Source organism: Protopterus annectens, chromosome 7.part0 (genome assembly GCF_019279795.1).
Source record: "Protopterus annectens isolate FY-2018-M chromosome 7.part0, PAN1.0, whole genome shotgun sequence".
NCBI classification, from domain to species: domain Eukaryota; kingdom Metazoa; phylum Chordata; order Ceratodontiformes; family Protopteridae; genus Protopterus; species Protopterus annectens.
Window position 1 is genome coordinate 900,601,676 of NC_056739.1, and position 25,949 is coordinate 900,627,624.

Consider the following 25,949-nt stretch of genomic DNA (forward strand, 5'->3'; position numbering starts at 1 on the left):
GAGATTGTAGTGTTTGGAGAATGTATGCACGGGGCTCCATGTAGCAGCTTCTAGAATGTCCTTAGTAGGCACCCCTCTTAAGAATGCTGTAGAGGTGGCTGTAGCTCTGGTGGAATGTGGTCTGACATTGTCTGGAACAGTCTTTCCATGAAAGGAATAACATAATCTGATGCAATGTCCAATCCATTTTGAAATAGTTTGTTTTGAAATTGCTTTTCCTTGGACTGCAGGCGTAAGCTACAAAAGTTGTTCAGACTTCCTACTGGCCTTGGTTCTGTCCAGGTAGTAAGTTGTCTGTGAATGTCCAAGGTATGCAACAGTCTTTCCCCCTTGTTCTCAGGGTTGGGGAAGAAAGCAGGCAGATGAATTGCTTGATTTAAAGAAACCCTAGATACCACCTTTGGCATGAAAGTAGGGTTGGTCCTTAATGAAACTCTGTCTCTGTGAAAAATAATAAAGGGTGGTATTGCCATTAGGGCCTGTAGCTCTGAAACCCTTCTTGCTGATGTACTTGCCAACAGGAAAGCTGTCTTCCAAGAGAGAAATTGCAAGTCAACTGAAGATGCTGGCTCAAATGGAGGTAGAGTCAGTTTTTCTAGGACAAAATTAAGGTCCCAGGCTGGCACTGGGGCCTTTCTTGGTGGCTTAATGTTCTTGATTCCCCTGAGGAATTGCCTTAGTAAAGGGTGTGAAAAAACAGGAGGATCAGTGTTGTATCTAGCTGAAATAGCAGATGCATGTATCTTTATGGAAGAATATGAGAGGCCGTTCTTTAACTTATCTGCCAAATATTCCAAGATGAGTGGGATGTTCAACAATGATGCACCATGTCCCTTGATGGTATTCCAATTGCTGAATCTTTTCCATTTTGCTAAGTAAACCTTTCTGGTGGAGGGTCTTCGAGCCTCTGTTAGTATCCGCTGAACTTCCTTGGAGAGAGATAGGCTGAAGTTATTTAAGGGATCTCCCAGGCTGTTAGCTGCAGTGTCTGTAGATTTGGATGCACTGTTTCGAAGTTGTGTTGAGTCAGAAGTAGAGGCCATTGCGGAAGGGCCCACCTCCTGGTGTGACATATGCTCCGTAGTAGTGGGTACCAGTGTTGTTTTGGCCAGTCCGGAGCTATTATGATTCCCTTGGGTTTCTCTGCTTTGATCTTTAGTAATACTGAGGTCATCAGTGGCAGAGGTGGGAATGCATAGATTGTTAGTGAGTTCCAGTTGAATGAGAGGGCATCTATTTTCCAAGCTTTTGGATGGAATGTCCTTGTGCAGAATTTTGGTAGAAGATGGTTGAGATGAGAGGCAAATAGGTCCACTTCTGGCTTGCCCCATGTCGAAGTGAGTTGTCTGAAGGCCTTCGGATGCAACCTCCACTCGTGTGTATCTGTGAAATTCCTGCTTAGGCTGTCCGGCAATACATTGTCTTTTCCTGGGACAAACAGGGATTGTAACTGGATGTTTAGACTCAGTGCTTTCTCCCAAAGATGCATTGTCAGTCTGCAAAAGGGGTTAGAGTGGGTGCCCCCTTGCTTGTTTATGTACCACATCACAGTGGTGTTGTCTGTCCGTATCAGTAAATGGCCTTGCTGGAGTTGGTGTTGAAAAGCCTCGATGGCATGCATTACTGCCAGCATTTCCTTTTGGTTTATATGCAGATGTGTTTCCTTTGGAGACCATTGTCCTTGTATACACCTGCCTTCCATGTGCGCCCCCCATCCAAGGTCTGAGGCGTCTGTGGTCATGGTCTGTGTTATCTGTGGTTTTTTGAATGACATACCTGTGTTTGCCTGGCTCACCGAGGCCCACCATAGAAATTCCTTTTGTAGGCATGGAATGAGTGGAATGATTGTCTCCAAGTTGTTGCTGTGTTGAGACCACATGCTTTTTAGGTACCATTGAAGCTTTCTCATGTGTAGTCTTGCTAATGGAACCAGGAGAATGCAGGATGCCATGTAACCCAGGGCCTGTAGGAATCTCCTTGCAGTCATCTGGGTGAGTTTTGCTAAACCTCTGAAGTAATGAGTTAACTTCTCTTGCTCGTCTTCTGTCAGGTAAGCCATCTGAGAGGCCGTGTCTAGTTTGGCTCCTAAGAAGATTATTTGCTGGGATGGCTGCAGTCTTGACTTTTGGAAGTTGACTGTGTATCCCAGAGCTTGAAGTAATCGTATGACATAATCCTGGTTTTTTGTCAACATCAATTTGTCGTCCGCTTGTATGAGGCAGTCATCCAGGTACGGGTAAATTTGTATCTCCTGGAGCCTGCAATGAGCAATTACTGAAGCCAGGCATTTTGTGAATACTCTGGGCGCAGTAGATAAGCCAAATGGCAATGCTGAGAATTGATAATGCTCTGGCCCTGCAAGAAATCTGAGGTATCTTCTGCAGCTGTGTCTGATAGGGACATGCAGGTATGCCTCCTTGAGGTCCAGAGTAATCAGCCACGACCCCTTGCCCAGCATGGGAAGGAGTTGCTGTAGAGTCAGCATTTTGAACTTTGGTACTATGAGAAAGGTGTTTAATGCGGACAAGTCCAGTATTGGTCTCCATTGGGATTCTTTTCTTGGAACAAGGAACAGTCTTGAGTAAAACCCCTGGTCTTGTTCTTGTTGTGGAACTCTTTTTATTGCTTTCGTCCGAGTCAGCAGAGTGATTTGCTTGATAGCCTCTGCCCTCTGATTTTGTGGTAGGTTTGGCATGCCTTGTTTTCTTGGTAAGGTATGAAAATGAAACCTGTACCCTCGGTCTATAATGTCCAAAATCCACTTGTCCTTTGTCAGCCTGTGCCAGTTTTCTGCAAACAGAGATAACTTCCCGCCCAAGGGAGCTTCTAGTTGTTCCCTGGTAGGCGGTAGTAGAGGAAAGTCATTGAGATTGTGGTTGTGGGGCAGGTGAAACCCCTGAGTCACTTCTTTGGTTTCCTGGCTGCCATTGTCGTCCCCTGTAAAGGCCTCTGTATTGGCCTCTTCCTCGGCCACGTCTGTTCTTACCCCTTTGAAACTTTTCTGGATTAGGAAAGGACCAGTTTTTTGAAGGCCAATTCCTACTGAATCTGGGGGGTTGAACCTGGAGGAAATCTTTCACTGTCTGAACTGATTTTGCTTTTTCTTCGATGGTCTTTAACACATCCTTAGCATTTGCACCAAAAAGCTTGTTCTTTTCCAAAGGTGCATCCAGAAGTTTTGCTTTTACATGATCTGGTAGAGGTTGATCTTTTAACCAAGCATGTCTACGAATGACTGCCCCTGTCATAGCTGCCCTACATGAAGCTTCCAGTGCATCATATCCACACTGCAGGAAGTGATTGCTTACTTGCTGAGTGTTATGTACAGCTTCCTGCAAACTCTTCCTGTCTAAAGGATCAGGAGTGGCTGATGTTTTTTGTAAATCTTCTAACAGATAATCCTGATATTGTAACATATGAAAAAGGCAATTTAAAGCTCTCATAGATAAGGTAGTGGATGTGTAAACCTTTTTGCCCCATCTCTCTAATGACCTAGCTTCCCTGTTGGAGGGCAAAGGATTTTTTGAGGTGGAGGCTGAAACTCCTTTAGGCCCCTGTGAAATAGTTTCCAAATCAGCAGTATGGGCCCTGAATAAATGGGAATGAGTTTCTGGGACCCTGTAATACCTGTCTGGCTTGGCTGGAGCAGGAGGAAGGGAATCAGGGGTAGCACTAGAGTCAGAATACAAATCATCCAGAACATCAAGTACAGGAGGAATAGCTAAGGGCCTGTGCTGAGGCTTCTTAAGGAAAGTCCTAAGGCATTTCCTAGAATCAGAATATTCCTGACCTTGCCACTTGAAATGTTCCCTCATGGTGTGCAGAACTTCCCCAAAAGAAATATCCTCAGGAGGGGAGGCCGAGGGGATGGAATCTTCTGCATCCGAGTCCTCATAGGTCTGAAAGAGCTCTTCCTGGCTATCAGAGTGGACAGAGCCCTTAGAATCTTCATCTGAAGGAGTAGGGTCAGAGGGTTCAACCCGGGGGGCCTTTTATCAGGAGGGGGCTGGGATCCTCTCTCAGGATGGGCCTGTGAACCTCTAATCATGGAAATTAAATCAGCAGCCATGGACATAATTTGTGTCTCTGGAGTCGGCTGAGGTAAGGATTTAGAAGTAATATGCTTTGTTTTGCTGGCTGCCTTAGCCCTAGTGTAGGCCTTAATAGACATGGCCATAGGGGGCCTGGCAGCTCCACGTGCAGGAGTGACCTTGTCTACAGCAATGGTCTCGGGCATTTCCTCGGTTTCGGTATCCGGAGGAAAAACTATAACTGGCATCGGAGTAATGACTGGAATTGGAGTCGTCGGTAATGCGGTGTCTTCGGTTCGGAGCGGTGGAGAGACCATCTCAGAGGGAACCGGAGCACTCGCGCTAGGTTTTGGCGCGGAGTCGGTAGTAGACGCGGGCCGAGGATGTCGGTCCCAGTCTTTTCGCTTTTTGGGAGTTTGCGATGTCGGGAGATCCGACGGCATGGTGTAAGCAAAATTATCGCCGAAAAAATCTTCAGCGAATTCCGCTCGGCGCCTGAGAGTGCGCTTGTTGAAGCGAGCACAGGCTACACAGGCCGAGACGTCGTGGTCTGGGCCCAGGCAAGGGAGACAGTAAGAGTGGAAATCCTTATGAGGTATTTGTTTACCACAAGAAAGACAATTGTTTCAGTAATTTCTGACATCGGCTGAGGCAAGCAAAGGTCCCCAACGGGGTACTTAGCTTTTTTGATGACTTCGGTATCGTAGAGTACAGGAGCTGACCGACCGGCACTTGAGAACTGCTTCTGCTTCGGGCACCGCGCGGCAAGAAAGACTGAAGAAAATGGCGTCGGCTGATGCTTATATACTCCAGCCGCTCTGACGTCGGAGAGAAATACGACATCAGCCGACGTTGGACCCAGACTTTGGAATCCGGCTGACCGAGGGCTGCCTGAGGCAGGACAACCCACATGTTATGACTGCAGTTGCATTCTTGAAGGACATCTCCTCAGATCTCGTTTGAAAGCTAAGGCCAGCAATAAAATTCCATAAGGAACAAAGAAGAAAACTCTTCTAGGTCTGTCCTGGCTAGGGGGAAGGAGGGTGGGACGCAAGAAAGAAGGCGAGAAGAAGACAACTAACATGGAACGTTATGGTAGGTACATAACTTCTAAATGTTAAGTTGTCAATCTCGCCTTCATTCTTGCTGGATGGGACCGCGTCCCTAGCACCTTGTCCCGGTGGCCTTCGAACAGACTCTTGAGTACAGTGGAACCAAAGTTGGCTCGGTCTCTAGAGGCCAAGTCCAACTTATAATGAGAAATGAAGGTATGGGGAGAAGCCCAAGTAGCTGCCAAACAAATCGAATCAATAGGCAGCCTGTCTTGGAAAGCTACAGAAGTGGCTAAAGCTCTAGTTGAATGAGCCCTGTGTTTGGATGGCAATCGTTGATGTCTTGTCTCATACACTAGGGTAATCAATGAAGTAAGCCATCTAGAGAGAGAAACTTTAGAGACTGGAAGGCCCATTCTACCTTCTGCATAAGAAACAAACAGTTGGTCAGATTTCCTGAATTGTTTGGTCCTGTCTAAATAGTACCTAAGTTGGCGATGAACATCTAAACGGTGTAACTTTTGTTCTGACCTATTAGAATAATTAGGGAAGAAAACAGGAAGCTCAATGGTTTGATTCAAATTTGCTAGTGAAGCTACCTTGGGCAAAAAGGACGGGTTAGTACGTAAGGACACCCTATCCTTATGAAACACAAGATAAGGGGATCGACTACACAGAGCATGGAGTTCAGAGACTCTTCTAGCTGAGGTGATAGCTACTAAAAAGAGTGTCTTCCACGAAAGTAATTTTATAGAACATGAAGCCGCAGGTTCAAATGGGGGAAGAATTAAGGATGTCAGAACCAAGTTGAGATCCCATTGAGGAGGAGGATCTCTGATGGGTGGTTTGAGTAAAAAGACTCCTTTTAAAAAGGCCTTGCAGAGTTTGTGAGACATAATAGAGGACTCAGATTCCAATATGAAAGTTCAAAATTGCAGCCAACTGAACTCTAATGGTAGATGGGGACGAACCTGCATGGAAAAGTTCGGCTAAAAATTCTAGAACTGTTTGAATAGAAGCAGTGAAAGGATCTATATTCTTTGACTGCGCCCAATAGGAGAAACGTTTCCACTTGGTATGATAAATCTTCCGAGTGGAAGATTTATGAGAGGCAATCAAGATATCTCTGAGTGAGATATCAAAGGAAGCCTGGCTAAGGTCGGAATTGGAGGAACCAAGCTGTGAGGTTCAGAGAGGGAAGGGAGTGGTGCAACTGACCCGACTGATGGGTCAAGAGGTCTGGAACTGGGTCCAGATGCCAAGGTTGTTCCAACAGATAACGGTGGAGAAAGGGGAACCAAATTTGTCGAGGCCAGTAAGGGGCAATGAGGATCATAGAAGCTTCCTGAGCGATGGCTTTCTGTATCAGCTGGAATATCAGTGGTAAGGGAGGAAAGGCATATAGAAGTCCCCGGGGCCAAACGTGCACTAGAGCGTCTCTGCTGGGATGGCCTGGTTGGGGAAAGAGGGTGAAAAAATCGTTGCACTTGCTGTTTTGGGGAGTAGCGAAAAGGTCGCAGCAAGGCTTGCCCCACTTTCGAAAAACTTTCTCCAACACTGAATTGTTCAGAGACCACTCGTGAGGCATGAGAATAGCTCTGCTCAATTTGTCCGCAATCACATTGGACTTCCCGGGGATGTGCACTGATAACAGAAAACGCTGAGAAGAAATCGCCCATTGCCATAGTCTGAGTGCCTCTCGACATAGGGGGTAAGACCTGGTCCCGCCTCGTTTGTTGATGTACCACACTACAGACATGTTGCCTGTTTGTATTGCTATAGTTCCCTTGGGAAGAGAGACTTGAAGGGCTTGCAACGCTAGAAGCACTGCTCTCATCTCTAGGATGTTTATGTGCAAGTGGCACTCGAACGGTTGCCACATGCCCTGGACTGTCCTGCCCTGGAAATGCCCCCCCCACCCGATCAGGGAGGTGTCTGCTGTCACTGGAGCAACCGGAGGGGGAGGGAAAAAAGGTCTCCCTAGGAGGAGCTGAGGAGATGTGATCCACCAAGAGAGATGACTCTTGCACGACTGAGTTATCCGAATAGGATGGGACATTGGAAGGCTTTGGTAAGACCATTGTGTGAAGAGCATCCATTGCAAAATCCTCATATGGAAGCGAGCTAATGGTAGGAGAGGGATGGCCGCCATAATTCCCAAGACTTTCAGGATCTGTCTGGCTTTGACTTTGTTGTTCTGCAAAAGAAGAAAGACCTGTTTGTGTATGTCTGCTATCCTCTGCTCTGTGAGTCTGGCTGACATCTTGACTGTGTCTAGATTTGCGCCTATGAAAGTAATAACACGACAAGGCGACAAGACAGACTTTTCGTAGTTTATTGAAATGCCTAATGCCTGACATGTGCGAAAGGTGTAGTCTCTGGCGAGGAGTAAAAGATGCTTGGTGGGGGCTGTAAGGAGCCAGTCGTCTAAATACGGAAACACCTGGAATCCTTGCCGTCTCAGATGAGAGGCTACCATTGCCATACATTTGGTAAACACTCGGGGGCTGTAGTGAGACCAAAGGGCAGGGCTCTGAATTGAAAATGACTGGTTCCCAGCCTGAAGCGGAGAAACCTCCTGGAGCGTCGATTCATCTTGATGTGATATAGTACGCGTCCTGGAGATCTATAGAGCACATCCAGCTGTCCCGTTCCAAAAGAGGAAGAATGGACTGCAGCGTGACCATCCGGAACTTTGTTTTCTTGATAAACTTGTTCAAGTTGCTGAGATCCAAAATGGGTCTCCAGTCCCGTTTTTTTTTGGAACCAAAAAGAATTTGGAGTAAGTTCCGGATCCTACTTGGTCTGCTGGCACTGGTTGAATAGCTCTTTTTGCGAGCAGCTTTGAAATTTCTAATGCTGCTTGCTCCCTTTGACTGGGTGGAACGTCTGGAAGGGATTTTTTGGACAGCTTTGGAATGAAAAGGAAAGGGATTCTGTAGCCTTTGGAAATGATAGACTGTACCCACTTGTCTTGAGTTAGGGATAGCCAGGCTTTTGGGTACAGTGACAACCTTCCCCCGACTGCCTCCGAAGGTGGACAGTCGGGCAACACCTCAGGGATGCTGAAAGGGCTTGTCGGAAAAGGATTCTCGACTGCCCTGATTCTGCGGGCCCCCTCTACCTCTGGGACGGCGTCTACCATTGTTGTTCCCCCCTCTGCCTCTAGAGGGGAATCGACTCTGTGCGTCAGGCAAGTCTCCTTGAGATTGTTTACGGAACCACATCTTTCCCCCCTTCTGACCTTTGGGGTAAGGTCTAGAAGGAGTAGAAAAACGGACTCCGATGGCAGAAAGAGTTTTGCCATCAGTCTCGCACCTAGTCAGGGTTTCCTTCACTTGAGGACCAAAGAGGGATGATCCATCAAAGGGGGAATTAGTGAAGGACGCCTTAAAGGGTCTGCAAAATTACAAAGCCGCATCCAGGCGTGCCTACGCAAGGCTACACCTGTACCTGCTGCTCTACTTGCTCCATCAGCCGCATATGAAATGAGGCACATGGAGGAGATGGTTATAGAATTAAGGGTAGCCAGCTGAGAGTTCATCCTGTCCTGAAAACCCGCAGCTGTTGGGTCCTTCAACATCTCACTCGCTTCCTTGAGTAAGTCCCTCTGAAGTCGAGTAAAATGCCACAGGTAATTCAGCGATCTCATAGTAAAGGTCGCTGACGAGAACATCCGCTTCCCATACCTGTCCATCAACCTAGACTCCTTGTTAGGAGGATGAACAGGCACCGAAGGATCAGCTAACTCCTTCTTGGTAGCTGCAGCCACCACCATAGCATCAACAGAGATGCCTTTGGTCAGAAACTCTTTATCCTTGGGGGCCGTAAGGAACTTAGATGGTCTCCTGGGGGTGGGTTCCACTGAGTCAGGAGCCGCCCAAGCCTTCTTTGCCACCACTTGCATAAGGGGGTCAAAGGGAGGGGACACCCAGGAGGTGGAAGGGCGAGAGCCAAACGCCTCAAGGTACACTGATTCATCCTCTGAAGGGTTGAGGGCTGGCCAATTCCCCCTCTGTTTTAAGATTTCAAGGATGTCTGCAAAGGAGACATCTTCAGAGGGGGAACGAGGGGAACCTTCAGAATCCTCTAAATCAGTGTCAGAGGTGACAGACTCAGGGGAGTCATGTGCTTCCTCTTACACTGCCTCTTCCTAGGGGGCTCTCCTACAGGGTCAGGAGAGGCCTCGGAAGAGGAGATCATCCCCACAGGGGAAACTTGAGGAGCTGGCTCTCTACGGTCGGGGACAAGAGAGTGAGTAGAAATCACCGGAGGCACCATTGAGGGAAGGGCAGAAGGAGCCGACTGTGGATTAGAACCTGGTTCTAATACGCTCCTCATGACCTCAAAGGCACCCCTGTCAGGCAGAGCCGGAGGTCTCCGTTCCGAAAAACTGAAAACCTCCCCCGGCACTGACAGTGATGGCTCCGAGGCCGATGTCGGAGCCAAACTCACCAGCGCCGAAGCACCGAGAGGGAGAGCGGGGTCGGACAAGAGTCCGATGCCACTCGCCCCCTCGGAGCCGACGAGGGAAGTCCGGCGCCGAGATTCTTCCAAGGAAGACATCAGAGCCGACGACGGAACCTAAGACAAAGGTATCGGTTCTGACGCCACCACAGTCTCGGGTCCGAACCGCCCCGGCTCCGAACTCGAGGGTCAGAGGAGGAATATTTTGAGTGGTGGGGATAGTCTTCGACTGTTGAGTCAGACTTTGAAGCATCTGGGCTAGTGCTTCGGACTTAAGAAGTCGACTCACTACTCTCTGAAGGTCGTGGTCCGATAACCTGGAAGACCTAGAAGAGTGGGATTTATGGCTCCGTTCAGACAGCAAAGGCGATGCTGGAGCCGAATGAACGGAGCCAATAGATGGAGAACGGGACCTCTTCTTAGTTGTCAGCTCCGACAACTTGATCGGAGCCGACTCAGTTACGTCTTCCTCGGCTCCGGCCGGAGCCGAGGACATCGTAGGTACATGAATTCGAGATTCATCGGCTCCGGCCAGAGCTGATGTTTGAATGGACTTAGAGACCCCAGAAGTCGGCTCAGAGGCTGGAGCCGAAGGTCCGGAGGACTTAGAGGGTCTCCCCGATGACTGAGTTGAGGGACCCTCAGGCTTTAATAAGCCTCTTAGAATTAATTTATTTTTTCGCTCCTGCAGGACTCTAGGGCTGAAGCCATGGCAAACAGCACATGAGTCCTGCAGGTGCAAAGGTCCCAGGCAGTAAACACAAGAAGTGTGACCGTCTGTCAGAGACATCTTCTGACAGCACGAGTCACACTTCTTGAAGCCTGAGACCTTTGATTCTTTGGACATGTCCAAAGAGAAGTAAAAGTGTAATCCCAAACACACACACACCGATTACACTTCTGAAAATAAAACTTTAAATTTTAACTTATAAAGTTTTAAACAAAAAATTCCCTACAAAAACACAGACACTCCAACTACCAAGGGAGGAAGGGAGTGGGCCTAAAGCCCGAGGGAAAGGTTCGATAATTTAGGATAGGAAACCAGTGAAAAATTAACTAAAAAGGGATTAAAGGTATTTAACTATTTAAAAGTTATAAAAAAAGAGCTAACTTAAAGGGGGGTCTGACTGACTAAAACTGTCAAAAGATTCAACTAACCTGAGCCGGTTGAAAAAAGCACCTCGATCGCGTAGCGGCAAACGAGATCTGAGGAGTTACCGCCTAGCATTGTGGGATATAGGGGAGCCTCGAGCCGGTGAAACTAGCTCTCGAGCTTTTAGAGTGGCCGAGTCGGAGCCGAGGATCGGCTCCGAACCCATCCAGCAAGAATGAAGGCGAGATTGACAACTTAACATTAAATATTAACTGTTGCTTTTATGATGTTAATTTATATAGATATAATTTTCATATTTTTCTAAATATCTCAACAACTAAGTAACACAGACAGAACACCTTAGCCTCATATGTTTTACATTAGGAAGGTTTGTGGCCTGCACTGTGGTGGCAGGACAGGTAGCTTACATCCTTCTAAGTTGGGAACTGCTGATTGAGGGGGCTCAGTGTCTGTTATTCTAAAAAGTGTATTAGTTCTGGTTTAAGCACTTGGGCTTCAGGCCAGTTATTTTACATTAAGAAGGTTCGTGGTCTGCACTCTTGTGGGAGGAGAGGCTGGACTCTGCCCTTCCGAGCTGGGAATTTCTGGTTAAAGGCTTATAGTGTCTGCATATTTGAATTGTTTCTTACTGAAATTGGTACACCTTGTTTGCTGTAGCATAGACTAGATCCAGGCCTGCTGAATCCAACTTTGTTTGTATGCTTGTTGTTTGTTTGCTTGTTATTTCCCTGAAATGCTAATTCCACCTAAAACGCGGCTTTTCAGCGCTTCTGTGGATCCCTAGTGATATCTGCATTGCTTACTGTACTTATTTCCTTGTTTCACTTGAAAGAAAGTTACTGTTTGTCGTTTTTGCATTTAAGTTACCTGTAACACATTGCATTTAAGTTACCTGTAACTTGCTCACTAAGTCAGCACTAAAAAATTAAAAGCACTACACCCTCACAAACTCCCCTTGAGTGCCTTGTTCCACATTGGCCCTTTTTTTCAATTATAAAGGAATTCCCAATACTATTCTAGCATGTCCAAAGGTCAGTTGTCAATCTCCTCTCCGGTCCAGCTGGTGAATCTGGGAAACTTGAGGCAATATTACAACTGCCTCATGTACACAGACAACCCTCTCCTCCTCCCAACAAATTCCAACACATGTAAGAGATGCAACCATATAGCCAAACTGGAGGCTAAGCTCTCTCAACTCAGTACTGGCATAACCAGTCAGAAGGAGAAGGAAACCACACTCACTACAATTCCAGTCTCACACAGACCTACCACGATAGCAAACCAAACACATAAACCCACAAAAATATACTCGGAGGCTCTAAATAAAAATCTGCCTAAGCAGCAGAGACCTCCAAAGCAGACACCCAAGTAACCGCTACCCCAAAACAAAACAGGTGCAACACATAGCTCACAAAGCCAGTGTGCCGAACAGTCACAGCCCTTAAGGCTAAACAGCACACCTGATACACTTGCAATAGGTGACTCTATCGTCAGGCACACTGACGTCCTGCTCACCAGGCTGAACAAGGAGAAGGTCACGGTGAGCTGTCTGTCGGGCGCTAGGATCCGCCACATAACACAAGCACTCAGGTCACTCCAAGGCAAGTACAAATATGACACAGTCATTGCCCATGCTGGTGTGAATGACCTGAGACGTACCTCCCTGGACTACATGAAAAGAGACAGAGGAGCTCTCTGAGCATGTAGCACAGGCCAGTATGACCCTGACCTTCAGTAGCATCTTACCCTCACCAAGAATGATGCCACAATATGAAGACAAGATGATCAATTTCAACAATTGGCTTAAGTATTGGTGTCATTCAAAGGGGATCCAATGCCGGTCAGCATGGGATGACATGCTCGACAAGCCACGATGTTTCGCTAGGGACGGCTTGCATCTGTCACCCCTAAGCTTTCGGATATTGGGAAAGGCTCTTGCTACCCCCATAGTGCCTTTTTTAGGCAAGGGTCAAAAGACAAACCCACCTCCATAGGTATCACAAGGGATAAGAAACTAAGAGTAATGCTACTCAGTGCCAGAAGTCTAAACCTCAAGATGCACACACTCGAAACTCTCCTTAGCATGGAGAACATCGATATCTGTGCAGTAACAGAAACCTGGTTCAAGGCTCCCAAGAGCACCCCAGCACTACCAGGTTATACCTCATACCATGCTTTTCGGCCCCAAAACTTGGACCGAACCACAAAAGGAGGGGAGTATCAATATTCGTCAAAGATACCCACACCTCCAGGTTGGTGGCACAGCACGAAGCATCAGAGACTATCCATGTGCAACTAACAGTGGGTAAAACTGCCTTCCAGTTTATAGCCTGCTACAGACCATCCTCCCAAACCCAGGAACCCCACTCGGCCTTCCTGAGAACACTGGAAAATATGAAGGTCTCTCCAAACACCATTATATTGGGCGACTTCAACTACCCAAACATAGACTGGGAGCATTACTCTAGCTCCAACACCCTAGCCCAAAGGTTCCTACAATTTAAAAACTCAAATGCTATGGAAAAACTTGTTACCACTCCCACAAGAGGGGAAAACATACTGGACCTGATCATCACCAACATGGGGACACTATGCTCCAGACCAGAAGTGTATCCCTCACTGGTAAGATCAGACCATAAACTAATCTCACTGGATATTCACATCCCGTCCCCACCCCCTGCCCAGAAAACCACAGTGAAAAACTTCTCTAAAGTAAATTTCACACTCCTCAAAACTGAGGTGGAATCCTTCAAAGCCCCCGGGCCTGTGGAAAATACGGCCCAGAATGCAGAATCCTTTATAAACGCATTCTATGAACACCTTCAGGAATGCATGGATCATGCAATCCCAAATAAAACCAAGACCCAATCCTACAAAGGTAGACGTCCTGTCTGGTGGACCCCAGCCATAAACAAACTATACAATAGAAGGACGAAGCTACTACATGATAGAGCAAAATCCCAAAAAGGGAAGGCATCTCTGATCAGTATTAGCAAAAAACTACGGGCACTCATAAAATCGTCTAAGGCCCGCTTCGATAGAAAAATTGCACAGGTCACTAAGGATAATCACAAGGCTGTCTTTAGTTATGTTAGGAACCTGGGTGGGAATTCCCAGATATGCTCAGAATTAGTCCAAAATGACAAAAAATACACCGAACCCATAGACATTGCCAACATCCTAGCTGACAGGTTCAGCGTAAACTTCTCCCCCCCTCCCCACCAAAAGGGCAAATATCTATCCCAGCAGAGTGCTGCCCCCCTGACATCTCAGATGCTCAGGTAAGAGCCGCCCTGTCCGAAGCAAAAAACACAGCATCAATGGGACCAGACGGTGTCCCGGGCTGCGTCCTTCATGAACTCCAAGAAGAGCTAAACCCAAACATAAAACTACTGTTGAATCTCAGCCTTACTACAGGATATGTACCCAAAGAGTGGAGTACAGCAACAGTGGTCCCTCTCCACAAAGGTGGTGCCTCAACAGATCCTGGAAACTATCGCCCCCATAAGCCTGACTAGCTTGGTCTGCAAGGCTATGGAAAGGATCATCATGGACCTCATAAATAAAGATATTGGGGACCTACAGACACTGGATCCTACCAGTTCGGCTTTGTTAAGGGCAGATCCTGCCTCTTAAACCTGGTTGATTTATTTGAAACAGTCACCAAGGCCACTGATGAGGGGAAGGTGGTCCACACAGCCTACCTGGACCTCACAAAAGCCTTCGATACAATACCCCACCCGGGCATTATAAATAAGCTCGCCAGCTTAAACATAAACCCCTATGTCACTAGATGGATTGCAAACTGGCTCAAGGACAGAACCCACATGGTTAGAATTGCTGGAGCCATGTCAGACTCCAAACCAGTTACAAGTGGTGTCCCACAAGGCTCAGTCCTGGGACCTCTCTTGTTCGGTATATATTTCTCAGAGGTACAGGCCAACATGGAAGGACTGTGGCTGACCATGTTCGCAGATGACTGCAAACTGGGTGCCATAATCGACTCTCCAGCTGACACAAGCATCCTCCAAAAGGGCCTCATAGAAACAGACCACTGGTGCCAGAGCCATGGCCTCAAGCTAAACGCCAAAAAGTGTATAGTCATCCCCTTTGGCAAAAACAAAGTGCCCACAAATTACCACATAGGTGGTAATCCATTAAGTACAGAAGAAGTAATTAGGGACATGGGGACACAAGTTGATAGCAATCTCTCATTTGACAACCACGTGGCCAAAGTGGTTAGAAAAACATTTTATATAGCCCACCTAATCATGAAGGAATTCACATCTAGATCAGGGGAGGTCATCATGCCTCTTTACTCATCCCTCATCAGGCCCATAATCGAGTACAATGCCCCTTTTGGGATGTACCTTACCAGACACCTGCAGCAATTGGAAAGACCCCAAAAGTACCTCACCAAGAGGATCAAAGGGCTCAAACTGATTCCCTATGCTGCCCGGTTAAAGAAACTACAGCTCTACTCAGTGGCATACCGCCTGCTCAGAGGCGATCTGTGCCTGATGTATAAGGCCATGTCCAACCCGGAATTAATGGACATGCTGCACCTCAGAAAATCCAAATCCCATCGAGCTACGTGCTCGAGAGACTTGAACCTCAGCACTGAAATAAATAGGACATGCTGGAGGGACAGATTCATAACCCAGAGGCTCCCTTCACTCTGGAATAAAATCCCAGTCCAGGTTAGGCAGAGTCCCTCATTGACTCTCTTCAAGAGGAATCTTGATGAGTGGATGGGAGATCGTAGGTTTACCCCGGGTATCACTTCTGTGTCACTGTTAGACAGAGGCACAGTATACTAACCTCGAAAAAGGGCATAGCAAAATTAATTTAAAATGGGTGGCGAAAGCCAAACACACTCTGGCTAGGCTTATAAATGCCCTAGGGCAGATAGCCTAGTATGAACCTATGAGCCTATATGAAAGCTCTTAGCCAGATGAATAAAATGCTGCTAACAGTATTTGTGTAACTTGAGTGGTTGCTGAGATCGTGTAAGTTGTTTACAAAATATTACAAATGTAATAGTTACTGTGTTTACTGTGACTTATAAAATTCATTTTAAGACCTAGAACCTACAGAATTCTACCACTAACAAAAAATAGCTTGTGCTGAAGAGTTTGCCTTTTACACTTCTTTCATAATCCCTATGGTTCCAGAGATATGAATATTTGTTTGAAATGTGAGGACATAATTTGATTCTGTCAAAAGGCTTAGGGTCCGCCCACTGGAAGTTACAGTGCAAACTTCCTGAGCTCCATTGGAGTGAATGAGTTAACAAAAGCAGCACACCAGACACTTCCTGTGGCCACTTCACCACTATCTCCACTGCTAAGGATCACCATGGAAGGAGGTGGCTAAGATCAGGAAAACATAATGCCGCCACTCCCACCCCACCAACCAGTGTAGACACAAGTAAGCTCAGACAAGGACGCCCATGAAGGTATGCAGCTTATGCCACAGAGATGCATGATATGAGCCACTACTCGCATTCATGTAGCACTCCTTTCTTTAGGCAAGGGCTGGAGAGTCCTTGTGACTCTCACAGGAGAGGGCACTCCCATGGATGGGGGGCGTGTACAGACAATACACCATCTCACGTAGGTGCTCTGAACCTGACTTCAGGAGCATGCCACACTGCTGCAACATCTGAGGCTACATCCCGACAGACAGAAAGACACACACTCCCCAATGGTAACACCACCCTGCTTTACCCAGTGTACCCTATGCTTCCCCACATCTCTCTCTCTCTCACACACACACACCACTAACATCAGTCATATCGGCACACACATTTTGCTTGGGATGACACCTGACATTGTGTCCCTCATCATCTGTACAAATGAAAATAGCTGTGCCCTGCCTCTGCACTTTTTTTACTTAGGAAGCCTATGCCTGTTGTACAGTGTGGCCAGTCTACATGGGAGAGCACAGCCTGGGTGTAAGGTTTGCAAGCATCACCTTAATGTTCTGCATAATTCGTTATTTTGGCCCACAGTTATGAACCAGCCACTGCCTCTTATCCAGTGTCATGGTATACTGTGCCTGCCATCATATGACATAGACCTCCCTGGTTTCTCATCAGGCTCCTCCTCCACTGCCTGATGTGGTGGAACTTTTTCCTGAATGTATGGTCTCTATTGCAGTTGTATTCACAAAATTGTGTCATATAGCATACTGCATACTGAAAATACCTTAATACGTGTGCCAGGGTCATATTGCAGGGCACCACCAGATGCACCCAATGAGCAAAAGCAGGTCTTCAGCACACCTAAGACAAAATTGATGATGGCCTGGGACTGTGACAACACAACTGTAGCCACTGACTGCCACAGTTTGGAGATTTCTGATAGGTGTCAACAACCATGGCATATCCAGCATTATCAATAAAATGACCCTGTGGAAAAATCACCAAGTACAAAATGCTGATACAGGTCACAGGGGTGCCATATATGTGGAAGTCATGGATGCAGCCTAGGTGGCCTGCAGACACTTTCCAAATTATACTTTGTGCATTACAGATCACATGACAGTTGATGGAGTGGTACCTTTTGTGGTTAAAATATCTTCTTCCCTGCTCAAGGTGGGGTGGGGGGCTTTACTTTAATGTATCATAAGAAGCCCATATGATGTTGGCTGTCACCTGTCTGTTCCCCTCACGTACTGTAGCAAGGCACCTGAGAATGGGTGTAGTGCCCTTGAGGTAGATGCTTGGAATGCCTCCACCATCTGTCCCACTGGTTACCACAAGATACACACTGTAGCAGGCCATAACTTCAGAGCCTTGAAGGGCATGAAATGTTAAGTATGGACGTAGCACCTCCAAGGGTGATGCAACATAGCACTGCGACTACCAGCAGCGAGTACAGTTTGTTGCACAGACATTTGTTAATGCTGTGGCTACTCCATACAGCTTTCTGCAATTTGCCTCTTCTAACTCTAGGATTTTGTTGCAGACAACAACTCTGGAGATATTGACTCTAGTATTGGTACAGATACTTCTCTGAATCACTCAAGACATACTGTTTACATTCATTTTAATAATGTTGCTCATTACTCTGTCATTGTATAGTCATTAACAAATTATTTGGGCCACAGGATTTCTCGGCCTTTTCTACTCATGATCAGTCTCTCTCTTTCTCTAAATCATCCACATGCTGCATGAAGCCACTCATCTCACATAGCAGCTTACTGCACTATGGAAAATGTTTCTGAATCCCAAGGAATACATTTATCTATATCAAAGCACTTCATATGAAAAAGTCAAGATTTAAGAGACAACCAGAAACAATCTACTTAGCGTTTTCAGCCCACACAAGTACAGTAGAAATGGCAGGCCATCAGGTGCAGATGTAAATAAAAAGCAGTAACCAATGCAGTTCTTACAAAGTAACAGATAGGGCACAATAAGCAGTGCAGGCAGAACAATCAGTGCGTGTAACAATAAAGTGTCACCGCTTACTTGTGTTCATCATTAAGAATGAAGACTTTGAAAGTGCGTGGCTGGATTTCTTCAGGGCTACAGTCAGGTTGAAGCATTTCTGGTGCTGGAAGCCACATGTTAAATTCCGCTAGCCAGTTCTGCAATGTGTTCACCTGCAGAGATATGAACATCCAACTTAGAAGGCAGACTGTCATCCATAGATTTTAAAAACAAAAGACAACATAACAAAAATAATGCTATCAAGAGTCTGCCAATGAATACAGCTTTAATGGCCAACTAGGAGAGGATATCAGGACAAAGAACTAAATAACCAAACCAGTCCATTATCGATGAAACTAGAAATGCAGCATCAATATGTGGTAGGAAGAAATAGTTCACAGAATGTTAACAGCTAAACATATACATAATTGACAGGACTTAAAAGACTGCTAATGATCAAGTATATGCTCCACATTTGATTTATACACCAGATATTCAACATACTTATCTAATGAACCAATCTCATGAACTCAACAAGTGAACCTTAATCACTTTCCAAAAAGTGATCTTTGCAGTGACTCAAGAATTCTCTTTCAAGACAATATTGCGCATAATCAGACTGATGCTTCATGAAGTTAACTGCTGTCAGATGCACAATGAATACCTGATGCAAATATAATCTTAGCGGACATTAAATCTTGTGCCAAGTTACATAAAAGTCTTGCATGTCCAATGTGACATGGTGATTTAAACAGCTGTCATCCTAACACAGAGGGTGACAGAAGAATGGAATAGTTAAAAGTGATTACTGGGATGTTAACATATTGAATACAGACTGGCACACTCCAGAATCTAAGGTGGTAAACAGAACAATACCATGCAGATTACAGATCAGTAGGGTTACATATGAGATGCTGAGCTCAAAAGGAGAAAATTGTGAATTTACAAGATGCTTGCACATTGATAAACAGCTTAACTTCAGTGCTCAGTGTGGAAAAAAAGAAAATTAAAGACACGGGCCAGGAACATGTCACTTTTAGTAAATTCAGCTACTGGCTAGTAAGTGCACTGCCTGGATGCAACAAAGAACAAACAAAAAGAGTCTGAAAGAAAATAAACTGGAAAAGGTAAGTATAAAACACTGACTGGGAAGAATCCTGTAGCTGTTTATCAAAAAGCAGTTCAAACTCCAGCTTTGGTGCAAGACATGGCTTTCACTAACCTAGAGGAAAAAATATGCTTAATGTGCTAACAGCTGATTAAAATAAATGAAACACTGAAGGAATACATAAACTCAGATAAGAAAGGTCTAGAAAAAATGGAAAAAGCTTTAAATAGGCAATCAGATGAGCTGATAAAAACTAAAAAATCAGAGGCTGACAAGGCAGTCAAGGAGTATCAGACTGCTCAAGAATAGATGTTTAAAAATGGTAAAATTAGAGGACAGAGCACATAGGGATAACTTTTAGTTATGTACTTACCATAACTTTGGATGTATGGGATCCATCTCGCCTACATTGATGACAGATGGGTTCGGAGCCGATCCATCGGCTCCGACTCGGCAACTTATATACTAGCACGAAGTCTCTCATTGGCTGGGCTATACCCTATCCCAGGATGCACTACACCTGCTTCCCCAGATCTTGTTTGTTCGCTTTCATACACCATGTAAACACAGAGACACTATAAGTCACTATAACCAACTAAAGTTCTTCAAGAAAGAACGCCAAGAAAAAAGTGACTACAGCTCCTCTAAATCCAAAAGGCAGGGGGAAGGAGGGTGGGTACTTATGAATGTGGAGATGGATCCCATACAACCAAAGTTAAGGTAAGTACATAACAAAAAGATGTAATGGGAACCTATCTCTCCTACATTCATGACAGATGGGACAGCGTCCTAACACCTACATCCCGGGTGGCTCATTGGAACACACTCCTGAGAACCGTGGAACCAAAGGAAGCTCTGCCTCGAGAAACCACATCCAATTTGTAATGAGAAATAAAAGTGTGCGGAGAAGTCCAGGTTGCCGCAGCACAAATATCATCAAAGGATAACTTGGAGTGAAAAGCTACGAAGTAGCCATTCCCCTGGTAGAATGAGCCTTGACTGGAAAGGGGAGATCTTTTTTGGCCTGTGAATAAACAAAAGTGATACAATCTTTAATCCATTTTGATATGGAGGCTTTTGATACTGGTTGACCCAATTTGTTCGCTGCAAAAGAGACAAACAATTGATTTGATTTTCGCGTTTGAGCGGTTCTATCCAAATAAAAACGTAACTGTCTATGTACGTCCAATTGATGCAAAGTATACTCTGCGTTATTAGAAAATTCTGGGAAAAACACAGGGAGTTCTATGGTTTGTTGCAAACAGAAAGAAGAGGCCACCTTTGGAATAAATGCAGGGTTCAATTTCAATGAAACTCTATGTTTGTGAAAAATCAAATAGGGAGGATCAGAACAAAGAGCATGAAGTTCTGAAACTCGTCTAGCAGATGTTATGGCTACTAAAAAGGCTGTTTTCCAAGACAGAAATTTTAAATCAGAAGTAGCAGCTGGTTCGAAAGGACGGGCAGTTAGGGCAGCAAGAACCATATTCAAATCCCAAGGAGGAACAGGATGAGATAAAGGAGGCCTAAGGAGCCAAGCCCCTTTAAGGAACGCCTTACAAAGTTTGTGAGACATCAATGAAGGTTCAAATGAAGCATGAAAATTAGAGATTGCCGCTAGTTGAACCTTAATGGTAGAAACTGAAGATCCCGACTGAAACAGGAAGGCCAGAAAATTCAGAACCTCCGATACTGGAGCAGTGAGAGGATCAATACCTCGTTCTTGAGCCCAGAAGGCAAACCTTTTCCATTTACTGGAATAAAGTTTGATGGTGGAAGGTTTATGGGAAGAAGACAGAATGTGGACCACATCCGGCGAGAGCATTATCTCGGACTAAGGATGGAAGTGGAGTAACCATACTGCCAACTTCAGGGACCTGAGAGACGGATGAAGCCGTCCTGACTGATGAGTCAACAGGTCTGGCACCGGATCCAGAAACCATGGACCTTCTATCGCATGCCTCTGTAGGAAAGGGAACCAAACTTGACGAGGCCAGTGCGGGGCAATCAGAATCATCTCACTCTCCATGTAAATGGCCTTCTGTATCACCCTCGGTAGGAGGGGGAACGGAGGGAAGGCGTAGAGAAGACCGGAGGGCCAACTGTGGGTCAGAGCGTCCCTGGGAATCTGTCCCTGGGAAGGGAACAGTGTGAAGAACTCTGTGCATTTCGCATTGTGGGGGCTGGCAAACAGATCGCAGCAAGGAAGACCCCATCTGTCGAAGATTTTCGCAGCTATACTCTGATTGAGGGACCACTCGTGGGGCAAGAGAATGGTCCTGCTTAATCTGTCCGCAATCACATTGGACTTCCCCGGTATGTGCGTTGCCATTAGAAAGCGGTTGGTAGCTACCGCCCAGTGCCAAAGTCTCATGGCTTCTCTGCATAGTGGGTAAGACCTGGTACCCCCTTGCTTGTTTATGTACCATACTACCGACATGTTGTCGGATAGGATCGCAATTGGGCCCTGTGGGAGAGCGTGATGGAGAGCTTGGAGTACCAATAGTACCGCTCTCATCTCCAGGACATTGATATGCAAATGTGTTTCCTGGATCTGCCATGTGCCTTGGACCGACCTGTCCAGGTAATGACCCCCCCACCCTACCTGGGAGGCGTCCGTGGTCACAGTGGCAACGGGACGTTGAGGAATAAATGATCCCCTTGGTCGAGATTTGACTGTAGAAGCCACCAACGCAGATCTCGACGGCAACTTTCCGTTATTATGATTAAGTGGTTCAAGGGCAGTTCCTGATAAGACCATTGAACTGACAGTAGCCATTGTAGAATTCGCATGTGAAGTCTGGCCAAGGGAACTAGAAGTATAGTCGACGCCATCGAGCCCAACAGTTGTAGAATCCGATGGGCCGGAGCTCTTTGTAAGTGAAGGCAGGATTTGATTTGATCTTGTAAGATCTGAATTCTTGCTGCCGGCAAAAGGCGCGCATTCTTTTGTGTCTAAGTCTGCGCCTATGAAAGTAATACGCTGAGAAGGCTGTAGTACAGATTTTTGCAAATTGAATGTGACCCCCAAAAAACGGCCCAAGGTGAATGTGGCTCTGAGCGCTTGAAGAAGTAGATGCTCGGAGGTGGCTGTAAGGAGCCAGTCGTCGAGATAAGGAAACACCTGGAATCCCAGACTTCTCAGGTGAGCAGTTACCACTGCCAGACACTTGGTGAACACCCTGGGGGCTGTGGTGAGACCAAAGGGCAGTGCTCGAATTGAAATGACTGGCTCCGGCGAAGCGTAAATGTCTCCTGGACTCTTGAGCTATGGGAATATGATAGTAAGCGTCCTGGAGATCTACTGAGCACATCCATGCATCTTTTTCCAGCAAAGGAAGAATAGATTGAAGAGTGACCATTGAATTTGGACTTCTTGACGAAACGATTCAATGCACTGAGGTCCAAAATGGGCCTGAAGTCCCCTGTCTTTTTTGGCACCAAAAATAATTTTGAGTAAGTTCCTGATCCGATCTGGTCGGTGGGGACAGGCTGGATGGCTCTTTTTCTAGCAGATTTGAAATTTCTAATGCTGCCTGATCCCGCTGACTGGGTGGCACGTCCGGGATTTCCCTTAAAGAAAGGGGGGGTTTGCTGAAAGGGATGACATATCCTCCGGTAATAATGCGAAGCACCCACTGATTGCTTGTAATGGATTCCCAAGCTTGTGGATGCGCCGCAAAGCGACCCCCGACTGGCTCCGGAGTTGCACAGTCGGGCAACCACTCAGGAACGCTGGTTGTATGAAGAACCACGAAAGGAATCGCGGTCTCCAGAGTTACGGGGGCCTCTGCCACCTCTGGGGCGGCGTCTTCCAAAATCCCCCCCCCCCCCTGCCTCTGGAGGGGGAATCACTGGGTGGAGTAGAGAAAGACTTTTGGGATTTTTTGAACCACATTTTCCCTCCTCTCCCAGCCTTGGGATAAGGCCTGGAAGGAGCGGAATAACGGGCCCCAACGGCAGTCAAAGTCTTGCCCTCCTGCTCACACCGAGCTAGCGTGTCCTTCACCTTGGGTCCAAACAAAGATGACCCATCAAAGGGGGCGTCGGCGAAGGAAGACTTGAAGGCCTCCGTAAACTAACACATGCGTAACCAGGCTTGTCTCCTAAGGGCAACGCCTGTTCCCGCTGCTCTACTCGCCCCCTCGGCCGCATACGAGATGAGCCTCATGGACGAGTTAACAATAGAAGAAAGAGTAATCATCTGTGCGCTAACAGTCGAGGCCAGCGCTTCAGGTAGATTACCAACAAGGGAGTCATTTAGCTCTTTGAGAAGATCCCTTTGGAGCCTCGTAAAATGACATAAATAATTCAGCGACCGTAAGGTAAAGGCCGCTGAGGACAGGGTACGCTTCCGCACCTATCCATACTCCTAGAATCCTTATTAGGAGGATGAATAGACGTCGAAGCCTCTGCCACGTCCTGCTGTGTGGCAGAAGCCACCACCAAAGCATCTACCGGTACTCCCTTAGTGAGAAATTCTTTCTGGGGGGAGCTGACAAGAATTTGTTAGGCGTCGCAGGCACCGGTTCCACGGAATCAGGGTGTTCCCACACCCTTCGAGAAACCACATCAAGGAGTTCATCAAAGGGCGGAGACACCCAGGAGGCGGAGGGCTGGGCTCCAAAGGCCTTGAGGAAGACTGACTCCTCAGTTGAAGGGTTTTTGGCTTGCCAGTCACCTCTCTGTCTCAGAATCTCCAAGATATCTGAGAAGGAGATATCATCCGAAGATGATTTGGGGGACCCTTCAGCGTCATCGAGGTCAGTATCCGATGTAATAGACTCATCTTGGGAGTCTACGTGCATCCTCTTGCACAATTTCTTCCGTGGAGGTTCGTCCGAAGCGGTTTCGGACGGACCACCCGGAAGAAGGGAACCCCCGATTGGGGTATCCTCAGGCCCTGGGGCCCCGCTGCCGGGGGGCTGCAACGCAACAGAGGCACCAGTCTCCAAATCTAGGGACGGTGAGGTAGAGTCTAGTTGAACCGGCAAGGGCATGGCCAGCGCGCTCCTCATGGCCTCAAAGGCCGGACCTCCAGAATCCAAGGAAGTCACTGGTCTAGAGGCCACGATGGCACTGGGAATTCCAGCAGCCGATGCTCCGAGGGGAAGACTAGCCACCGAAGCACCTAATCCCAAAGTATTCCCCTCGGGCCCGGCTGTAGAGGTCGCAGTGCCAAACCCTGAACCGGAGGACAGGGTAGGAAGCATGGTCGGAGCCGAAAGGCCTGATAGGGGTCTCTGCTCCGACCGTATGGCTCCACATTGCTCCACCACCACCGGCTCCAACAACTCAGAAGAGGTTGGAGGAGGAATCAAGAGTGTAGGAGGGGGGATCGGCTCCGAAGCAAACTGTGCTGGAGCCGAGACCATTTTAGCAAATACTGGAAATTGGAAGAGCCTCTGTAAAACCCTATCCAGGTCCGAATCCGATAGTCTCGAGGATTTAGAGGAGGTAGACACTCGAGAAGACTTTCCTCTCGGCTCCGAGGGAGAAGGGGACCGGCTCCGAAACGGCTCCAATACTGTCGGCGCCGACTCCACCAACTCATGGGTCACTATCGGCGCCGAAGAAGCCTTTTTCTTCGGAGCCGAGGGGGAAGAGTCTGAGCTGCACACTTCCACCGGCTCCGAAGCCATTGGAGCCGATGGAGGTGATTCACCTCTCGATACTCCAACTTGCGGCTCCGAAGACAATGGAACCGAAGTAGGAGGTATCGAGGCAGACTCTTCGACACTCGGCCCCGAAGTCAGTGGAGCCGAGGAAGAAGAAGTCAACTTTTTCTTTTTAGAAGTCGGCTCCGACGGACTTGTCGGAGCCGACGATCTTTTCTTTGGAAGCAACAGGAGGATTCAAAGCTTCCTCAAAGGAGGGTTTAATAAGCCCTTTTAAAATGAGCTTGTTCTTACGCTCTTGAAGAACTCTAGCAGAAAAGGCATGACATACGCTACAAGTCTCTTGTAAATGTTTCGGCCCTAAACAATAAACACAAATAGAATGGCTGTCTGTTATGGACATTTTATAACTGCACCGAGTGCATTTTTTAAACCCTGACTTCTGTTCTTTAGACATAGTACAGGTACCTAAAGAAATAGAGTTCACCACAAAATAAGCACTATAAGAAAAATAGCGCCAACTGAAAAGCGCGAGACACAGTAGAAATTACCTCACAAACAACTGACAAAAATACCAAGGCCAAAGCCCTCTAATTTAAACGGACTTGGCCCGTAGGTACAAAAAACACAAAGGAATTAAATTAATAGTAGAAAAAAGCCTTTTAACTAAAACTACACTAGGATAGGGCAAGGGCCCTCTAACTAAAATGGGCCTTGCCCGACAACAAAAAGAACAAGTACCAGACAACACTTAGCACTTAAACTTTCAAAAATAGGATAAAAAAGCTGTTAAAACAGCTGTTTGGTTAATATCTGACAAGAAACCCCAAGGTCAAAGACCAATAAAGGTAAAGATAAATCACTTAGCTCCAGCCAAGTCGAGACCACGTCCAGCTAGTAAAGCGGCAAACGAGATCTGGGGAAGCAGGTGTAGTGCATCCTGGGATAGGGTATAGCCCAGCCAATGAGAGACTTCGTGCTAGTATACAAGTTGCCGAGTCGGAGCCGATGGATCGGCTCCGAACCCATCTGTCATGAATGTAGGCGAGATAGGATCCCATTACATCCTGAGATTTTCTACTGTACCAGAAAAACTAGACGGAACAGACTGCATTAATTTT

At 46.8% G+C, this 25,949-nt stretch overlaps 1 protein-coding gene across 1 annotated transcript in view; it reads right to left on the reverse strand.

Moving 5' to 3' along the window:
- RAD54L2 (RAD54 like 2) overlaps positions 1–25,949 on the reverse strand; it is a 2,252,401-nt gene that overhangs the window by 1,781,161 nt on the left and 445,291 nt on the right. The window contains exon 9 of the mRNA XM_044077481.1: positions 18,142–18,275. Within this exon, the coding sequence (XP_043933416.1) occupies positions 18,142–18,275 (134 nt within the window). The remainder of the gene's footprint in view (positions 1–18,141; positions 18,276–25,949) is intronic.